The following is a 20,996-nucleotide window of genomic DNA, read 5'->3' on the forward strand; positions in this document are numbered from 1 at the left end:
ATCACTGCCCACAGCCCACCTCTCGTTTCAGACTGCATGCAAGGAAATAATCCGAGGGGAGACAAGAGCTCCCAACTGTCTACAGTGCAACATGTATTCTGGTGAATCCTATGGCTGTGTCATTCTTATAGATCTCTGTGTTTCTCTGATTGTTGAAGTGTTCCAGTTCTTCTAATGATGTCTGGCATTTGTATTAGTAGTATGAGTATAGTTATTGTACACTGAGGTGTCACAATAATGCTGGTATGTTACAACTTGGACTTTAATTTGGACCAGAACTTCTATGAAGTATAGCTCAACCAATGCCAGATTTGTGACTTTTAACTTAAATGTAATGACATTTTACAGTGTGATGTGAAAATGTGGGGACATATCAGTGCTCTCTAGTGGTCAAATGCTGTCAAATAAACACTGCTCTTAAATGACCGTAAACATCAAGTAAAGTATGGAAGTATTTCTTCTACTGGCATTTATTGTTTCATATATTGTGTGCAACTGCTGTCAAAATGCACTTCTTCACATTATGTTACTTCATCTACTATATGATTTGGCTCATACCATGCAAATATGGGGCTGCTAAATTCTCATAGTATTTGTGATTTTTTATTTTATTTTATTTATTTTTTTTAAACAGGAACACTTGATCGTCCTGGACTCCCTCACTCAGACAAGTACTGGTGTGGAAAGCCTGAGAGAGGCTGCAGGTTCAAACTGCTGCAGCTGCCAAAGTATTTTTTTTCCATATAAACCCTACCATGTGTCTAACAGTGTCCGTACACAGCTGGACAATGATCCGCTCATTCATTGTAGGTCAGCTGAATGCTTAAACTGTCACTGAGGATATATAGAGGAAATAAAGGAGCAGCCTACTTTGAGAGCTGGCTTCGCGCCAGTTTCTGCAGAAGAGTCAGAGGCCGAGCCAGAACCCCTACCTGCACGCTCACTTTTACATAAGAGCATTATCAAAATGCCTCCGCTAATGTGGAACTTCACTGCTCACAGTTTGGAAATTCATATTTTCTTCAAACCCCCGTCAGTCAGTTCAGATGTCAGCGTATGCTACAGGTGGTAAAAGTCTGGATCTCAGCACATGAAGCTTTATGTTTAAGATGAATCTTGGCCAACGTTTACAGTCATTAAGTTCATTCTGATCTCTTAATATCCAGGGCCCACCTTTTATTTCTAAGTGTTCTAAGTAAGTCGAGGTTGGAGTGGAATGGGGCAATCATCTTATTCCTCTCTCACAAGCAAACAAATACTTGAACTGCGTGAAGCTATGAAAGATTCTTCTTTACCTTGGAAATAGAAGATGAAATTCGTAACCCACAGTTAGTTTACAAGATGAACTCATCTCACTGTGGAAATAGCTCCTTTTGATTCACTGAGACTCATAGATAAAAGTTAAAATGCATTTTCAGTCTTTTCCTCTTAAACCTTAAGATTGTTAAAATGAATGTTTTATGGCGCTCCATGCCTTCAAACCAAAAACATTAGTGAATTAAACCACTTTGATTTAAATAGCCATGTTAGGTCACTGTGGTTTTAGAGGTTAACGATTACTACTGAGAGGGAATCCTGCTCAGAGGCACTCCAGCAGGGTGGCTGCAGCTGCTGTAACCCAAGTATATGAAATTGAATGTTCTGGAGTTCAGCTGCTTGAACTGAATGACATGATACCTATCAACAAGTCCAAAAATGAAGATGGATTTACCAGACCGCCACAGGTGCTCAGCGATGCCAGAGAGTCCGTGTGGTTGATGATGGAGCCGGAGTAAAAGCAGAGCTGCTTCATGGGCAGGCGGCTGACCGCTGCGCTCTGGTCCCCGTGCCTCTCCTCCACTACAAAGTCCCTCGAGAGAAACGTGCTGTCCCGGGTTAGATTTAAATACAGGTTGCTGCCGAATGCGGGCAGTGACAGAATGATGTTCCCAGGGTCAGAAGGCGCATCCGTCGGGGCGTCCAGGGAGCGCTGACCGCGGCGCCGCGGCGTGCGGACAGTCTGGTCGGAGGACAGGTGTGCCTCTTGGCCGGACAGCAGCCTGGGAACCACTTCATCTGTCTCCAGCTCAGACTGGGCTGTGGGTAGAGACAGTTTCCATCAAACAGCGACCACGCTGGGCAAAAATAAAACTCCTATCCTGACTGTGAGCTGGCCGTCTGCTCCAGAGCTCCATGACTCTTTACAGCCACGTTCAACTTCACAGCTCAACTTGTGGTTTGCAAAACTCTACAGACAGCGACTATTAGACCCACAGCGCCAGGCAGTAGTAATCACTTATTGCAATCGCTGTCAGTGGGAATCACAGCCGACTTCCTCCAACTATTCATTATTAGCACACTCCAGATTTCTTTAGCTGACCTATATCTAAGAGAAACAGACGTGCACAACACGGCGCTCATAGAGAGCTCCAGCAGCCTACTTACCAGTCAGTCCGATGCAAAGAAGAGAGAGGAGCAGATGGGTAACATGGCTGTTACGCATGATAAAGCAAAGCTCGTCAGAAGAAGTAGAAGAGGTGGGTGACTGGAGTTTAAGGGGAAAAAATGAAGCTCTTTGCTGCGGACTGATCGGCCCAGCGCAACTTTACCTAAAGTAGGAGAAGTTGCAGTTAACTTAGGCTGGAGCGACTTTGTAGCCCAGGACACGCCTACGCAGCCCGGGCCGGCCCCTGGGGCTGTCGGATTGGTCACATTAAACCCTGACCCCACAAATACCGACAAAGCGTTGACCTCTCATTGGTCGGGCCAGCTGTCTGTCGCTGTCGGGGTTGAAACCCTACACGTGGTTTCAAATGGAGAGAAAAGGAGTGCAGATAATTAGCTTTTTAAGCCTGTGTGCATGTGTGGTGTGTGTGTGTGTGCACCTACAGTTAGCCTGTACTGTTGCATCTATCAGTAGCAGCATTCATTCATTCATTCATTCATTCATTGCATAGACAGCTTTTGTTCTTATAGCTAACCTGTATAGTTGTATCTATCAATAGCAGCGTACATTCACTGTGTAATAAGAGTTCTACTTGTAGATTGTGTATATCTTCTGTTCAGATCTCATTTTTTTTCTTTTTTATATCTGTAGTGTAGTAGATAGAGTAGAGCAGCAGTAGTTGCACTTATAGTAGTTGTTGTGCGTGTCTTGTCAGTGTGTACGTTCCACTGTGGGGCCAGGAGAAACTGTATTTCACACGTCTATATGCTTTTATTAGCATGTCGTGGAACAGACAATAAACACGAATGAATAAATACAAGGTATTAAATTAAACTGAGTCTTTAGTCAATTTTGTTCCACAGAGAGTTACGGTCTTTGAGACTACCTTCTGCAGACTCTTGCAGAAGAAGACCTACCTAACACTGTTACCGACTGTACGACAAGCTTCATCAGCTGATGTGGTTTGTCTGGTTTAGTGGATGTGGGTTTAGCATTTTGATGACTCACCGCCCAAGCTGACTTGAAAGTTCACACTGTCATTCAAATGTCATTCTTTACGGTGGATACGGGACTGGAAACTGGACTTCTCCAGTCAAGCTGAGAGTTAGCTTCATATCTCGACATGTTGATGTATTTGCTGTGTTTGTTTTTGAGGTCTGTGCCCGTGTAAGCATAGTACATCTGTGAACCAAACCATTTTCCCAGAACTTACGAAGCCTTGATGCAAAATAGAGTGGTGGCAGCAAATGTTCTGTGATTCTGTGAACGAGTATTTATACGTATATTTGTTTGATATACACTGCATATCAAATGGCCCAGGCAACATACAAGTCTAAACAGGATCTGTGTCTGCCTGTCCTGGTCATGGCTACTTAGCTCCAATGAAGGACGATTTTGATTGTCGAGAATGTCGTGATATTTAAAACAATAGAGCCGTTTCAAATTTCAACAAGGCACTGCCTTGTGGAGAATGATTGAATGGAAGAACTTGACTTGACAGTGCTCTGACCTCAGACCCACCAAACACCTTTGGGATCAACTGGAGTGCCAAATTCAAGCCAGCAAGAACATCTGTGCTGAGTCTTGTGCTGTTTGTCTGAATGAGAGCAGCCACTTCCCAAAATCTGATGAAAAGACTGATATAAGAAATGGGAAGCCTGTTAATCTTCCACTGTGCTTTTTTTGAGAAATGCTTTGACTGTTGAATAGCCTCAGCCTACCACACAGACTTCTGTCTGTCCACTTCTATTCCATATTTACATCCATTTTGTGCAGGTGTGTAAAAGTGAGAACAAAGCCAGAATCTATATTTCTCTTTTTGCTATAGTTTCTCCTGACCCAATCATCACTCTCTATTTTCATGTGAAACCGCCAAGTGCAATACCTTCCAGGAGATAGTGTGTGAGAGAAAACGTGTGCTGTGGCTTTTTTGAACAGGTAAACACTTTATCTTTCCATCATAGAGAGACACACAAACAGTGGAATGGAATGTTTGCTGTCCATGCACTTTTGACCACCTGCTGCAGATATAAGGGCAGATTCTTCACTGCCAAATTAACCCCATGAAGAGGAAGAGGTCAAAATCATCAGGTGCCCAGTTTAGAAGAAAGAGAAAAGAAGAGGGGGGAAACAGGCAAGAGATAAAGGTATGCTGCTGTCATCTATTCATGAGTGTAATGATGATGATATTCTGCATGTAATAATGAAATAGGATATTATGCAGCGTTAGTCTGTGTTAGCCTGTTGCTATGTTGCTTGCTTGCTATGCACTTACATAGGACACATTGGACATTTTGAGGCTGTCCAACACCTCTTATCAGCCATTAGCTCAGGAAGTTGTATTGTTCCTACTGTAAATATTAAAATTCTATCTTTATATACTGTACTTTTATCTAAACCATTTCCACCTTATGCAAACACAAACTCTTGTGGAAATAGATCTGTAGAAAGATTGATAGATGTGCGAAATGACGTGTATTTTTAATTGTGCAAATATACATGTATGGTTTGAGACGTGTGTATACTTATATCTTTACACTTATATTGCCTTCTAATACAAAATTAGGGGCACTTCTGAAGTGTTACTGTGTTTTGCATGAGCTGTCCACTTCCTCCAATTAAGTTATATTATTCTATATTTTATTTCTATATGTTCTTTCTAGCCGTGTGCACATAAGAAATTTCTAAACTTTCATTTTAAATAGTGTGTTAGTAATAAACAATACTGAAATGCAGTTTTTTTTATATAGTATACATATATACTGTATACCATGCACTGTGAGAATAAGACTTTCTTCATCTCTACTACGAGAGCATACTCTCCTTTTCTGATGGATGAAATAGTAAAATGAATCACCACTATTCAAATCATCTTAAATGTGTGAGCACTGAGATTGTTTTATGTTAACATATTGTATGTGTTAAGCTACATATTTGGAAATTGAAATTCAGCATATTCACTATCTTCAGCACCCTTTTTTTTCCTGATTTTCATTCATAACGGTATTCTCATGCACGTATGTTACATACGCACTGAAAAAAAAAATATATGTTTGCTGCTGTAAACAGTGTGCACAGTTGTGTGTCCATAATTTTTGTATATTTTTCTACGTTCATACAAGTAAAATTGAGCAGTTGTTGAAGGCTGGCGGACTGACCATACTTTGAGGTTGAGATTCTGTGGGATACTCTAACATTGCTCCCTCAAAATTACTGCAGCAACAACAATAAAACTCAAATGCACAAAAAGCTATTTTCCAGGGAACTGCCAGGGAGTCCATCATATCAGATAGATAACAATCACTGCCCGATTTGATATGTCAGAAAAGGTCAACATCTGCTCCGTACTGATGTGACAGTCTGGCCGACAGCTTCAACTGATAATGCAGCAGTCACACTGGGCATGTCCATGTGGTCAGTGTTGCATGTTTTTCCTCTGGAAAATCTGTATTTTGATGTGATTGTCCCTGTCAGAGCAGAGCACAGAGCTCATGGGGAATTTCTGCTGAACTGACCACAGATGGCCCTTTATGGAGGCAGGGGGAAGTGATTTTCCAAGCTGATAGAGCAGGGCGCTGATCTGCTTTGAGCTTTATAATCACCATACTGTCAGGCGGCTCAGCTTACACTGGATATATATGCTCAGCCTGTGAACTCTGTTTCAGACCACTTCAACATACTTGAGGAAATCTGCCTTATTTGGATTGCATGGTGCCCAGTTTCAAAGTCCCATACCAGTTGACCCATACCAGATGAACCCTGGTCTCAGCCAGCAGCTGGTCTCTTCCAGCAGACAGGGTCTCCCTGTGTAGGATCAGGCACACATGCAAATTCCACCAGCTCTGAGTAACTTTACTTCTTGTTAATCCATGAGACTGATAAGTTGATGACATTTGTAGTTTACTCTAATGCCCCCACAGGTGAGTGTGAGACAAAGAGTATATCATTTGAAGAGTAGAGCCACGTAGAAATATTAGTCACCTAAGACCTGAGAGTTGAGGAGAGACTGCTTGTTTTAAATAATTTACAACAAAACAGTAGTAATATATCAGTACTGGTAAGGTTAATTTGTACTGTATGTGAAGGTTCTCAGTCATCCAGGTCATAGTATATCCAAAAACATTAAAGAAAGCCAACTGGACTTGTAGAGTTTCCTGAAGACGAGACCAGTCCTTTAGAACTGAAGAAGCTACTTGAACGAGTGGAGAAACTTCTTCAAGAAACTCTACAAGTCCAGTTGGCTTTTCTTTAACGTTTTGGGATAAATTTATACTGTAGTTTGTCGTTTCAACCTTCGTAAGTTTTTTTTGTACTGACTGATCATGTCTTAGTGTCAGACTGTCCCTTTGCAACACACAAAGACTACCTCTTCACAATGCAACCGTTGGTCTCAAAGCATTAGGAAGGCAAGAAATTGCAGCACTTAACTTCTAACAAGCCTGACCTGTTAAGTGAAGAGTATCCCAGGTGGCAACCACATGAATTTGGTTAAGGCGTCGTCAGTAGTGTGCAAATCCGTCTTCATGGAAAGAAGGAAGAAAGGAATATACAATGATTATAGTTGGTCTGTGAAAATAATGGCATGCAGATTAAATTTGAAACATGATGTGTCTTCCCGGTGTCTGCCAACTTCATTGAATTGCAGCCCTCAGCAATATTTAGTTTCGATCTACAGTTGTCAGACATCCATTTTTATAGCTCATTAAATTCACTTATTACATGCACAATTTACCTTAATTTTTATAATCATTATAATTAAATGCCCAGAACAGTTATAATATATGAGCTGATAATGAGAGGGTCTTTTCTCTGCTTTGCCGTCGAATCTATTGCAGGTTTGACCTCACTTTTGCAGTTATTTCACTACACATACATAAATAATTAACCATTATCCATGTTAAAGTGACAACATGTATATATAGCCACATACATAAAGAGGGCATCTGCATTTATTCCAGCTAGAAATTCCCTCCATTTTTCTCCTCCATATGCTGTGAGCGTCCTGAGAGTTGTCACTAGAGGAGGAACAGGTTGGAGAGCACCATCTTGTGGGTAACCGTGGAATTACAAGCAAAAAAAAAAGTGAGTGTGCATCAATGAGTACATGCTGTATTCGCGTGACGTTATAGTAAAATAGTTGACTGTTTTTAAAAAGGGTAATTACACGCTCGTAATAAGCATATTATCTGATGTATTTTATATTTTTATTTCTTTCCACGTCGCCGTGAGATGGACCATCAACGAAGGCTTAATCCAGCAGGAATGTTCTCAGCATTTTATTGCTGCTGCAACAACATAACACAAACAATTCAGTGTTCAAGACCATTTGCTGCATGTCAAAACTGTGACACATAATGCAACATCCGGGACCTATTAAAGGTTAAAAAACATAAAAGATTAATTTCCCATAACACATTAACTTCATATTGCTCTACACTCACTCATCCATAACCGTCTTTTAAACGCTGCTCAAATGTTTACCCATACTTCCCAGAGACTGACCATCAATCACTTTATGACGCATACCACCCACCTCAATAATCATTTATTTTCCATGCTCACGTTCTGGTGAACAAATACTTCAAGTAATGATTTGGCACTTCATTCATAGTATCAGGCAAGAGAAGCTTAAGTTTTGTACTTGGAAAGATCTTTTCCTCTAGGGATTCTACAGCAATGTCAATTTACGATTTTTGCTATTAGACCTCCGACACATATGTAGATCTGTGGCGGTTATCTCCAACAAGTCCTCTGTTAGATGACAAAAAGGTGTAACCTGTTTGCCTATGCCCTCTTGAACAACACATAAAACAGTTTTTGGTCTCAGACGCTTTTTGTAATTTGTCTGAAACTGAAATTTACAATCGAGAACCATTAAGAATTAATGTTGAACATATCTGCTTTGTAATGTGACCGTATTATGGCAACGTTTTGATGTAACCAACGTGATTATGGAGATGTTGTGGTTTGGGTAGTCCACCATTACTTGGTTTTGTCAATATCCATAAAATGTGTCCATATTCAAATGCCCCAAGGCTTTTGATAATTGTTTTGCATTTTACTGGAAATCTCTGCTGGCTAAAATGCTTACAGTGCTCACACCTCTGCCCTGTCCTCTCCTCTCCTACAGGCACTGGAGGAGCAACTCAGCATAATGAAATCACACTTCATTGTCTCACTGTTACCATTAATAAATGCAGACAAATCAAATTAGATTAATGTCATGGAAATATAATAACGCAGCACCTGTGTGTCCTATGTCTACACAGAATCTGTCTCATCTGTCTCTGAGGAAACTCCTACACAAGCATTGCCAAAACAGAAGTGTACAGCTCAGTTCTAACGCCTCCTATGTAGTTACATAAAGAAAACTGGAGGTGCTGCTGCAGCTTCTCTGCCACCATACTTCCAAAGGAGTCACAGCTTCCAAAACGTTGATGGATGCTCTAAAAGCTGATTACTTTTTCAGAAACTGATTTAGAAACCTGCACAAAAAAACAACAACACTGTAGATGCTATGTGTTTCCATCCACACTCAACCATGTTGTTAAGGTACTACTCAGATGACAGTGATTACAGATTACTGTGCTGACTAATTAGGGTAAACCCAACCCCAAAATTCCAGAGGAGCTCTGATTGTTCCAGAATCATCGGAAGTCACTTGGATTTTGTAATAAATTAGGTCTGAAGGTTAAAATAGAAAAAATAAGAAAAAAATAAATCATCAGAGACACGTCCTGCATTTTTAACTTAATATTTTGGCCCACTCTTGCAGAAATGACCTGTGTCAGGCTCTAGTTTTGTTTCATTAAATTCTTATCTGTACACCAGCTGAAGATATTGTAAATGGGAATATGAAAGTGTTCTAATTATTCTTACATTTCGCAAGGAACATTTCTTCCCTAAACTGTATGATTTGTCATGGTTGGCCACAGTTGGATGGTGTCTTTTAAAACACAAACCTAGTCTTGCACACACAACTCCCGCCCAATGCATAGATCCACCCCAGTGCACAGTCACGATTGCTTTGATTGCTTGTTTGGACTCTTTTGAGCAGCAGGGCCGTTGAGTGAAGCGCTGCCATGGACAACACTGTGCATAAAAACAGACGAAGAGCCAAGAACATCTCCAAGTCCTTCTCCCTGCACATGGGAGCCCTTTCAAGGGATGTGAGAACAGCAAGGTTTGTTTGGGTTAGTTTGTGTTTCAGTGTGTGACTGAAGAATAAATAATAGATGAAATGTATTTAGCATTGTTCTGAATCTCCCATCTTGTGCGCCGCTGATTACACTGAGCATGACTCAGTACACAGTCTTTGACCAGCAGATGTTCTCAGGTGGAGACAAGGATCCAAAGCAGCCATTCTTCTCATCCTTCTCGTCAACTGCCAGTCCATTGGCAGGCTTGTGTCGATGCTGCTGTTCACCTTCGTCCTCTGTCAGGCTGCTCTCTTCCTCGTCTTCTTCTTCGTGGTCACTTCTCTCATCTCTGGTTAGCTGTGGCACAAGAAAAAAAAAAAAGATGTTCTGTGAATGTAAATAACAAAAGCAGACGTGACGGGGAACCGGGGGTTTTGCAAGCAAATGCAAAAAGCAGCTGGCGGAGCCCGCAGGCGGAGGCAAAGAGAACAAAACGACTACCTGAAAGCAGATTTGGAACCTGAGCTGCACTAGAGAACAATAAGCTGCAGTTCCTTGGTTGAACAACACTTAAGTTTAGTACTTTCCCTCTTTAAAGTCGCACTGCTGTACTATCACTAACAGTATTTATTGTTCTCAGCAGCAATCTATATATCCGTGTGATTGCATGTTACTATATTTGTGTTGTTGCTACACAGCAGAACTTATCTCTGTCCCTTTGGCAGTTTGAGTAATTACACAATCACAAAAACAATGACGTATGTCCACACTTGCTCCCTTCTCTTCTTTCAGAGAGACACGGCAGACCAGTGTTAATCCATGTTGTTCGTCGTTGCTGCAGGTTATTCCCATGGTTCCCGTCTTGCGTGATCACAGAGGGACTGTAAGGCCTTCATCATAATTACACTCCTATTGAATAATCAAAAACATGCACATTTCTATGCCATTTATTTTTTTTTTTTTTTGGTTTTTAATACAAACTATAGGCTATGTAGTTGGCCACACCTCCATGACATTGCTATCATTCAGTTTTGTTTAGGTGGTTAGCACCTTGGTGGAAAGCTTATCACAGCTCTCCGTTGTTTTTCCTACAGTTGGACAATCCCTGTTCTATGATTGGAACAACATGTCTGAGAAAAAGCAAAATTGAGTTAGGCTGTGTCCCAAGAGTTACTTATCTTTGGTTATATTGAGTTTGGCCAAGTCTGGTCCTGCCAGTTTATCAACATTTTACTTAAGTGTCTGGGCTATGCACACTTATAACTTCAATCCCAGCAGAAAATCATCCAGAACCCCTCTACTGGCCACTTGCAATCGGATTCCCCAGGACAGATGTTGATGCAAGGTCTGAATGTGGCCAATCACGGCTGCTCAGATTTGCTGAACGGGAGCATGACATAATGGAGACATGTGTGGGGTTGCACCATTTCATGCTGGCCATGAAACAGACGCCACCATCTGCTGCTTCATCTGTTCTATCTGATTAGGAAATCGAGAATGGTTCAGAGAGTAGGATGGCATTGTCTGGTACCTCTGGCAAGAACCATGTCTCCGTGAAATAGAAAACGTTGCCACCCTTATGTCTCTGTGGAAGCGGACCCAGGCCCTGATGTTGTTGTCCAGCTTGTCGTCCAAGGACTGAACATTTGCACACCTTCCCCAGTATTCCTTCTTATGTTTTGAGGAATCTCTCTCTGCAGTTTCAGTACCAGGCAGTAAAGCTTTAGAAGCAATAGTTCCACTAAGTGGTAAGGTGAATGAACACAAGAAACAAATATACAGCAAAAAGCGTGGCCGAAGTGGAGTTGTTGGTTGTAGCCTGTGTGGCACCATCTTTGTTAAGACAAACAGAATTTTATTGTGGAAATACTAAAATGACAATGGTTTTTGATATGATTTACAATGCAGAGAAGGTTCCTAGATGCTCCAAGCTTTCTGCATTGTGTAAACAGGCAGTTAGGGAGAGACTGATACAACTGTAGATTGTGAGGCATGAGGACTGTGTTTAGGATTTGCCACATAGCCTAACTGGCATTACCAAACCACATACATTAATAAATGATAATTGTTATTGAGCAGACTTACGGTGCCAAAAATAAATTTTCGGACCATGCGGAGAATGAGGTAGGCCCAGAATATGTGAAGACAGAGAAGGACCACGAGCATCAAGTTGAAGAAGTAGTAGCCAAAGAAGGCTGGGTAGTAGAGAACAGGGTAAACCCAGGTACAGTGGATCAGCCTGAAACACAGATAAAACAGAAACAAGTAAACATCTCTAATATTCAGAACCTGTTTGATTTGATTATTCTGGGATGCTTCACTGGCACCAAGCAAACACTTTTAGAACATGTACTAAGCATGGGTTATGTACTGACCCAAAAAGAGTTTCTAGATATAAGATAACAAAGAAAAATAATAATATGGTCTTGGTTTTAACATATTTTCTTTGGCTAAAACATTGTCAAGATATCCATCACTTCTCATATATACTTAATTGGATCATTTCCTTGTCCCCAGTGAAGGTTAGAGGAAGGTGTTAATTAAACTGCAGTCATCTGTATTATGTAATATTACTGGAAGGTATTATTGAACTGCATTGTGTTTTATTATGTAATAAAGAGTTAGCGTGACTTGGCAACCAGGACATTACAGGAATCTACTCCTTAAGTACTTGCAAGAGGACTAGCTTCCATTGTTTCTGATAAGGCCCGCCCAACCGCGGCACGGCTGAAGTAAGCAGCAAATATACAGAGACTGGTGCTCACTTGGTCATACAATGATATTTGCCACTGCCAGGGAGTACACTGAATTTGTTTTGGGTATGCAGACATAATAAACTGACCAACATTTATGTATTGCCACCAAAGAACAAAAATAGCTGAACACATAGTATTACTGCCAGTGTAATTAGTCATTCCAGCAACAGCAAGTGCAAATGGTGTACAACCTAATGTGTATGCAAATATATCGTTATTCTGTTCTGTGGTGGCCTTGTAGCTGTCCCCAATAAAACATATACGTGACTAACTATTTAGAAATGTTGAAGATTATGTTGAAATGTTTACCTGCATAATAAAGAAATGAATCTGAGAAGTGCTGCGCTGAGTTTTATAATACCCCTGCTTCACGTGTGATAAATAATATATTAAGAATAAATAAACTAAGATTTAAATCTCCAAATGGAAAGAAGATGAAACGGACCTTAGAGCTCTCATTTGTCATACTTGTGCTTACACATAAATACAGTGGCAGACACGGACACGTACATACGCTCACACACACGCACACACACATTATCGGCTTACCAAAATGGAAAGATGATCAGTCGTGTTACCATGAACACTATGGCAAACAAAACAAAAAGGGTTTGGCAGGTTTTCTCCCATTTGGCATAGTTGAATAATTTGGCAGACTAAAAGAAAAAGGAGTTTCATTGTTAATCAACCACAGTCACATCACAGAGTATATGATTTAGCATACCCGACTCACCGTTAAGTGTGAAGCCCGAATGGAATCATGCTATAATCTAAAACAGCTAGGTAATCATTGGAATTTCATTCACACTGGACACCACTATTACAGCCCAGTGCCAGCATTCAGTGCCAGCAGAGGGCATTAGGTTATGTTGACTACTGGGATAACAGAGTAATCCAAGAATTCAAACACTGACATAAAATAGTACTAAAAGCAGTGTACCATGTAGTTAATAAAAAATAACAGAATATAAAATAATAGAATAATTGGCCACAGTCTATGTATGCCTGCGGAAAATTCAAACTTATGTCTTGTTGCATACCAGTATAACACACTGGGGCTTGTATGTCATCTTGTCCCTCCTCATTTATCTAGTTGACCTGTTTTAAAAATCAACATAAACCGTTGCTACTGAGCCTTAGCATTTCTATTGTTTGCATTGCTAGGCAACATCTCAACTGACAAAGCCTTAAAATCTAGACAAGCGTCGAAACCAGGAAAATATATTGCTGTCGTTCTCAAGAATTTCTCTCAGGTTCCCCTCACAGTGGCCATCTCCCTCCCACTCCCTCTCGCACGCTCACAGGTGTTGTGTTGTGTTGTGCCATCAGGTGATATCATGTGACTGTTACTGACCTCCAGTAAAACATCAGAGGCATCATGGACAAGCATGACCAGTGTCCCTATACGAATATAGTTAACACACCAGGAAAATGACAGGAGGACTAGTGTGGCCAAGTGGTGGATGATTTGCTCCTTAAAATCCTGAGGAGGGAAAAAAATAGAATCACATCAATCAGTAGACCTGGAGAACACTCCACGTTGGATTCACTAGCCTTGTCAAAAATCATCTAAGTTTAGATCTCTTCTTCCTCACAAAGAAGACCAGAGTAACCAAAAACACACATGTAGTTTCCATTAGTTATACAAAGAAAGCTGATTGCTCTGAGCCAAGTGCATAGCTTGATGCTTGGCAATATGGATTCTCCTGTGACCATGTTGGCAGTTGTGACTCTCAGATATTATTGCTTTGCCAAATCAGGTCAATGAATGCCCTGAATAATCTTGATTACCATAAATCAAAGTTTAAAGTGTCAATATCTTGGTGGGAGCAGCCCATGTCACTAAAGAATAGTGTAGTAGTTAAATGTTAAGTTATTACACAAACTTTTGCATTTGCATTTAAGTTTAAAATACTTACAACGCAAACAATCTCCACTACTTATTCTTAGCCTGCGGCACTACTCACCTTTCTCTTGACATCAAACGCAACACTGAAGAGAAGGCACCCATAGAAGCTCATCTCCAAGATATAATACCAATACTGAGACTCCAGCATGGACTGCAGCCAGAAAGAGACACAGAAAAAGCAAGTGAGTCAAGAAGAGGTTGGAAAATAGGTAACATGAAGCTACAGTCAGTCTCAGTTCGTACAGACAAAATATTTGTCCCCTAAGGCTGTGATCTTTGTCCTAAGCACATTAGCTGGAATAGGAAAAATCTGCTCACTCTATGTCCTACAGAGGTGCATCTTTTTAAAGGCAAGCACAGGCTGATAGTAAAGCTATGGGATTACATAATGTGTACTCAGATCAGGTTTTGTTGAAAAGAAGGCCTGTTAGATGTCATTTATTGAGATAAATCATGCAGATGTTCCCTAATACCAAATTGATATTGCTTCTCAAGACTCATTTAGTCATTCCGACAGGTACATTGTGTTCTTCATTCTATGAGAAGTCTTTTGTTAGATCAATCCTCCCTTTTACAGGACATTTTATAGTGACTGGACCTTGCTTGTGCTTGAATTTGATTGAGTTTATAGAAAGACAAGAAACAAAACCAACTCAAGTGTATTATTTTGCAGTTTTAGACATCAGAAACACTTTTCTGTCTCAATTATTTTGTTTGCTGTGGGTGTGATTAAAAAGATCCACAGAGATTGGCCTTCATTCACGAGAAAGACAGAAATATATCGTATCATTCACTGACAGCTGATTTAGAAGTGCCGTCATTATAAGAAACGTACTGTAAGATGACGTTCAGAGGACAGGATGTCTGTGTTGCCTCTATCCCTTCATCTTTTACTTGCATCTCCACCTGTTTGGCTTTATACAAATACACCTGTCATTGGTAACAAACTGACAGTGTGTGACATTGATCGGCAGAGAACTGGTACGTTTTCATTCAAATCATTATGATTGATGTGCATTATATCATATTGTGCACTTTCTTTGTGTATGTTTTTAAAAGGTTTTTTTTTCAGGCCCAAAAACACGACTGGTGCACCATGTTGATATTTACACTGTCACATTATTCACAGGGTCTTGCCAGGGAAATACTGATTTGAACACATGCCGCACAAGACTATCAAAGCTTTTGGGTTTATATTAGTAATGGTTTGCAGACCTACTCCAAACCCTTTGTATGTCAGTTTTTCTTTCTGCATTTGTCAAATCCATCAAAAGCATATGTAACCACTCAGAGGCACTGTACATGCAAACGCCCAAAATGTATCTGGAAAACTGTGTCCCCCTACTTCAGACATCCTGCCTTTGTACTCTTGTTTGGAGGGTGTGATTCCAGTATCGCAAGCTACATATCAAACTGGAGCACTGACCTACTGAAACCAATCTGGAAATGTTCAGAATAATTGACAGCTTTTTTTATACTTGTTCTTGACATTTTCTCAGCCGGTATCGTCCTCGCTGATTGACAACTCCATGATGTCTTGTAATGAAAATGTTCGCAACAAGTAGTATCATAAAATATGTTCTCCTAACAGGTGTCTTTGCATAAAAACGTATATCCGCTGAAGGATTATTATATTATATTACATTATATTAAATGAATACAGGCTCCATGTGGTAGCCCCAAATGAATCATCCAGTTTAATAAACTCATTAAGAAATCCTCAGTGGTACTGAAACGATTTCCGGACATTAATAGGATAATTATGGGTTGTTAGAAGAAATTATGCAATCAAACCTGCTTTGGAAAATCTGTCCATACTTCCCGTGTGTCATAAAGCCATTCTTTCTGAAAAAACAACAGAGAGAATATTTTTAGGTTAGTACACATATTTAAAATGTAGTAGAACAGTACTGAAGATTAAAGCTTTTCTAAAGATATGCAGCTGTAGCCACTTGTGGGTTTAGTGGTTCTAAAATGTCCACAGCTGCCTTCAGCTGCTTCTCACAATACAAGAATACATTTCTAGTTGGAATGAGCTTAGGCTCCATTTACATGAGCTACTCACATCATACAGTGCTAGTATTCCTCCGATGAAAGCAAACAGGTAGAAGACAAACCTCCAACTGTAGGAAACAGAGAGGAGACATGTATATATATCCTGTATACATATACAAGACCTTGGCTATTGGAGGTATTCCATCAACATATGCAAACACACTCAGAATAATACCTAGCTTCTCTGAATTTCTTCAGGACACCAGGACGGTCCTGTCTGCGTCTTCTTCTGAACCATCGTTCAACTTGTCTCACTGACAAACTGCTCTTCTTAGACAGCCCGTCAATGTCAGACTGAACACACACGCACACAGAAATCATTAAATAAGCAACATCGAGAAAGTATAATGGATTGCACTTAGCAACAGACTGGGGATGCATAGGAAGGAAGAGAACCCAATGATCCATGAAAGGAGAATTATGAAAAACATCCAAAGTCATCAGGTCATACACCGATCACTCATAACACAGATAACCCACAGATAGTTGATCAGTTTGGGATCTAGTGAATTCGGAGGCCAGGTCAACACCAGCAGAACATTGTATTGTCACAAGATAGTCAATGTTATTTACTTCTGTCACCTGTCATAATGTTATGGCTGATCAGTGTATGATCAAACTTTTTTCTTCAACGGATGTCAGAACTGTGGTGGCTGTGTTCTGGCTGCTGGTCACGGGCAGACCAGAGAAAAACACGATGCAGTAATCCATTGTGGGTGTTATTTTAGGGCGTTTTGTTACGATGGACTTCTAAGAAACATTACTGCAACATTTATGACAGCGGAGTAACAATGATGAATAGGTTTTGGTTGCAATAACAATTGTCTCGAGGTGTTTTACAGAACTCTTATAAAACCTGAAATAATGAGAACAAGCTCTGGTGCCTGGTGACAGGGAAAGATACCCCCTTTAACTGGAAGAAACCTTGAAAACATAAAAAGCATGAAACACAAAACAAATGTAAACCAATGAAACCAGTCAGTTTTACAACCTAACATAACAACGACAGCTGAATCCACTTAGTGAGAAGTTAAACCCAAAGCGTCCACAGCACTGGACAACTGATTAAACTCAGGTTTGAAGTTTGAATACTTGGAGCTCTACAGCAGAAAATATGTGTAGTGACATTAATATCACATTTGTTTCCAGCGAACCGCACGTGGGTCCTACAGTTGAACCTATCTTACGGCTCATTTGGTTTCCGTCTGTGTGATAAAACTGTGTGCTGCAAAGACGTCAGGTTCACAGCTGCAAGCAATAAAGCTAATGATACAGTGTAGCATATAATGTTATCATAATGATGGGGAAAAACGATGAAAATAAGATCCAGGATATAAAACAAACAATGATTTGTTAACAGTCATACAAGCTAACGGCTTGCCTGTGTCCATATCTGGAAGTGAGATATGCACAATGTTCTCACAAAGTTAATAATAATTTTGAGTGAATAGCAGTGATGGATCATTTTGAGTCCTATTTGGAAGTGTGTTTTAGTGATATCAAAAACATATAAATCAAAATCATTCAGGGCCAATTAATGAGATACGATAAAAAAAATATATAAAAATCCAGTGTTAGTGCTATCATTTATCAGTATTCCACAATGTTAAGTTCCCCAAGCGTAGCAAAACAACATGCAAGCCAAAAGACTTTTGGAAGTAAAAGCTGGGGAACAAATCTGATGCCGTGTGTTACGATGGCCTGTTTCCTCACTCAGTTTGACTGGATATTGATTTCCCAAGTTCTGTTGTCATTATTTGTTCATAGTCATTAGCATTGCTTTCTAAGAACAGAGCAGCAGTGACCTTGTGCAAAGCACGTTAAACAGGTTTTTGGACGTCTTACTGGGAAGATTTCTAAACATGAAAGCAGCAGGAGTCGTCTCTGTGCAGACCATGCAGTGGAGACGGGCTCTGTTAGGTTTGCAAACTGACGGTGTTTAACGTAGATTGGCTGAGAACTGACGCGTTCTCGTTCAAATCATTATTTGTGGTCAGCTGTGGAAACATGACCGTGTGCAAGATCACCACTCATGTCGACATTTAAGCTGTAACATTATCGACAGGACTGATCTGAGTGTCACTTTGCATACCTGAGCAGGATTTCTACACCGCGTAGTGTAGTAAAGCTCCAGGATGGGGACTTCCTGTGCTTTCAGATGGACTTGCTGCTTGATTCCAGCTGATGCTGCAAGGGGTGTTGCTATCCACCTGGAAAACAGTAAACATACAGGGTTCAATTCCAACGATAACAATGGCAACAGAGGATACTCGCACCACATGACTGACAAGATGTCACTTCAGAGAGCACAAATACAAATACAGTACAATACATCTGAAATATGTGTTCATTATTTATGCTTATTATTACTACTGTCCATATCCATGTGATATATAGTAGTAGTATTATACAATGTTTTGGATGTTGTAAAAGGATTTAGCACAAATAATTCCTTCCAAATTATTTACACCGCAAATTACCATCTTGCTAATGCTCTCAAGTTTTAGAAATCTAGATTTTTTTCCCCGTCCCAGTCAACCATGGATTTATTGTGGTGATCAATGGTGTCAATCTAAAGCAATCTGCTTGCAAGCTGAAATAAGGAATCATTAGGACAAGAAGATGGCTGACCCGCTCACACCCACGCCCACGCAATAAATAAATTAATAAATAATTTCTTTCATGCAAATCTGGTGCTTTCCTATTTTTTTTCCCTGCATGCACAGATCAGCAACCAAGGCATCATCAACATGAGGAGAAAAACAAACGAACACACAGAAAGAACTCAAAGCTGCTGATTGATGGAAAACGACATGGTCTTGTCTTTTTGGTTTTGCAGTTTTGAGGGAGATAGCAGCAGCAGCCCAGTTTGTGATAAAGTATTCAAATATACAAGATTTCAGGAAGATCTGCTCATTTCTATAGCCTCCCACGAATTCTAAAATGAAAGAGTTGGAATATAAGCCCTAACATTTCACCAGTGGCACAACTACTCTAAAGCTGTACACTGCTGCTCTATACGTTATCTGACAGGGACTTTTGATGAAACAATTATTTTGAGAAAGTCTCTAGTTTTTCTGTCTTACATGAGACAATACAAGGTGTTATGGAAAGGACTTTTTTCCCCTGGATAATAGCTATGTCCTTGGGTCTCTTGTCTTTTGCTGAGCTAGATATGTGAGCAACCCTGTCCCCTGAATACACTATATGTTCCCAGTTTAAACACAGAATGATTTTCCCAAAAGATGAAATAAAAATCACAGTTTATAAGGCATCGTGTGTTAACCACACCAACTGCTAAAAGAATATCAGTTAGAAAATAAAGGTGCAGTGTTTACGCTATGACCTGCCAAACCTTGATTAAATCTGAGAGCCTCACCATAGACTCTCCTCTGTTAGAATTTGTCCGTATGACACTTTAAAGAAATAGCAGTTTGAGACTGATCAGAAATGTTTAAGACTATCTGGGTCTGTTATGAAGAATTAGACACAAGGTCAAAATGAGATCAAGATGAACACATCTACCAGAAACTGACAGCTTATTAAGGTTTATTCTAAAAGAAGTCAGAGTACAGTTGGAACATGGAGAATATTCAGTGACTTCATTGTCATGGCTACAGAGAGAGCTTATTGCTGCTGTTTTGGATTTTGCCAAAGAAAAATGATCCAAATTTACTTTCAGGTGAAGGTTCAATAAGAACAAGATGCAGAGTTTTGAAATTAGACTAGCGTGTGTTAAAATTAACGGTATCTTAGATACTGTGGCAGATCCCTTCGGGTTTGTCTCAGACTGCACAGGGACCATCACTTCAGTCCTGATGTCATTATTTATCTGGGGTTGAGGTGTGACTGTGTTTTCTGGAAACAGTGTCCAAAATAGTCACACAGGTCTAATCAGGCATCGGTGAAGACTCAAAATCGAAGTCGGAACAAATCATATCACAAGAACCAAGTAATGCGTTGGTTATGTCTTAGTGTGTGTGCGTCTGTCCATGAATATCTTCTGGCCTCTTGCCGAATGACCACTTTCTAGACCATCTTTGAGTTACTTTGCAATTCCATTTACGTTTTCCTCCAACCCACAGAGTACAGTAGAGTAAAGATACAGTATTATGCTTTGTGTAGTGGACAGCTGCTAGTTATGACAATATAGAGTCAGTGCACTCTCAGCAGTGTCTGCTCAGGCACAGGTCTGCAACATAGCATTTAAACTGTCACAGTTCAAATCATATGGGAGAGTAGGTGCACATGTGAGTGTGAACGGTACCTCTCAAACAGGTATCTGACGAGTAAAAAGGCGAAGGCGTACGGGACAGTGACGTAAAGATGTGAGGCTTTGGCATAGACTCGACCATCCTTGTCTTCCAGGTCAGCCCACGACAGATCCTCGGGCAGCCAGATTCTGTCCCACCAGAACCACTCATACAGTGTGTCAAACATCCCTCCCCCTCACGGAGCCACCAAGTTCTGCAGACATAGGAAGAAGGAAGGTTACAGTAACTATCCGTTGCAGTTCACAACAAATTGTCAAAGAGATGATCAGCTGTTCAATCGACCGTTTAACTTAATTTCCACCAGGAAATTCCTTTAAATACTACCACAGATAAGTATTGTACTCATTTGTGCCACATTTAACTGCTGTCCATGCATCTAAAGAGAAAGAAAACAAGCATGTACAAGAACAGAAATGGCCTTGCGCCAAAGTCTCAGAA

General features: G+C 40.3%; 2 protein-coding genes across 2 annotated transcripts in view; both read right to left on the reverse strand.

Annotated features, from left to right (window-relative positions):
- The window catches only part of adamts17 (ADAM metallopeptidase with thrombospondin type 1 motif, 17), a 92,977-nt gene extending 89,272 nt beyond the window's left edge, over window positions 1–3,705 (reverse strand). The window contains exons 1-2 of the mRNA XM_084574984.1: window positions 2,425–3,705; window positions 1,712–2,076 (exon numbers count right to left, since the gene is read on the reverse strand). Coding sequence (XP_084431110.1) covers window positions 1,712–2,076; window positions 2,425–2,482 — 423 coding nt within the window. The 5' untranslated portion in view covers window positions 2,483–3,705. The remainder of the gene's footprint in view (window positions 1–1,711; window positions 2,077–2,424) is intronic.
- A 3,272-nt stretch (window positions 3,706–6,977) lies between these two features.
- On the reverse strand, window positions 6,978–20,724 carry cers3a (ceramide synthase 3a; the record flags this gene model as incomplete). Its single annotated transcript, XM_084541160.1, has 10 exons — window positions 6,978–9,921; window positions 11,650–11,803; window positions 12,870–12,976; window positions 13,675–13,803; window positions 14,288–14,380; window positions 16,024–16,074; window positions 16,295–16,352; window positions 16,460–16,578; window positions 18,377–18,494; window positions 20,552–20,724. 10 exons carry the CDS (start codon window positions 20,722–20,724, stop codon window positions 9,727–9,729), a joined length of 1,197 nt encoding a protein of 398 aa, XP_084397286.1. The 3' UTR covers window positions 6,978–9,726.
- Window positions 20,725–20,996: the final 272 nt, after the last annotated feature.

This window comes from Chelon labrosus (genome assembly GCF_963514085.1).
Source record: "Chelon labrosus genome assembly, chromosome: 3".
In the NCBI taxonomy this organism is placed as follows: domain Eukaryota; kingdom Metazoa; phylum Chordata; class Actinopteri; order Mugiliformes; family Mugilidae; genus Chelon; species Chelon labrosus.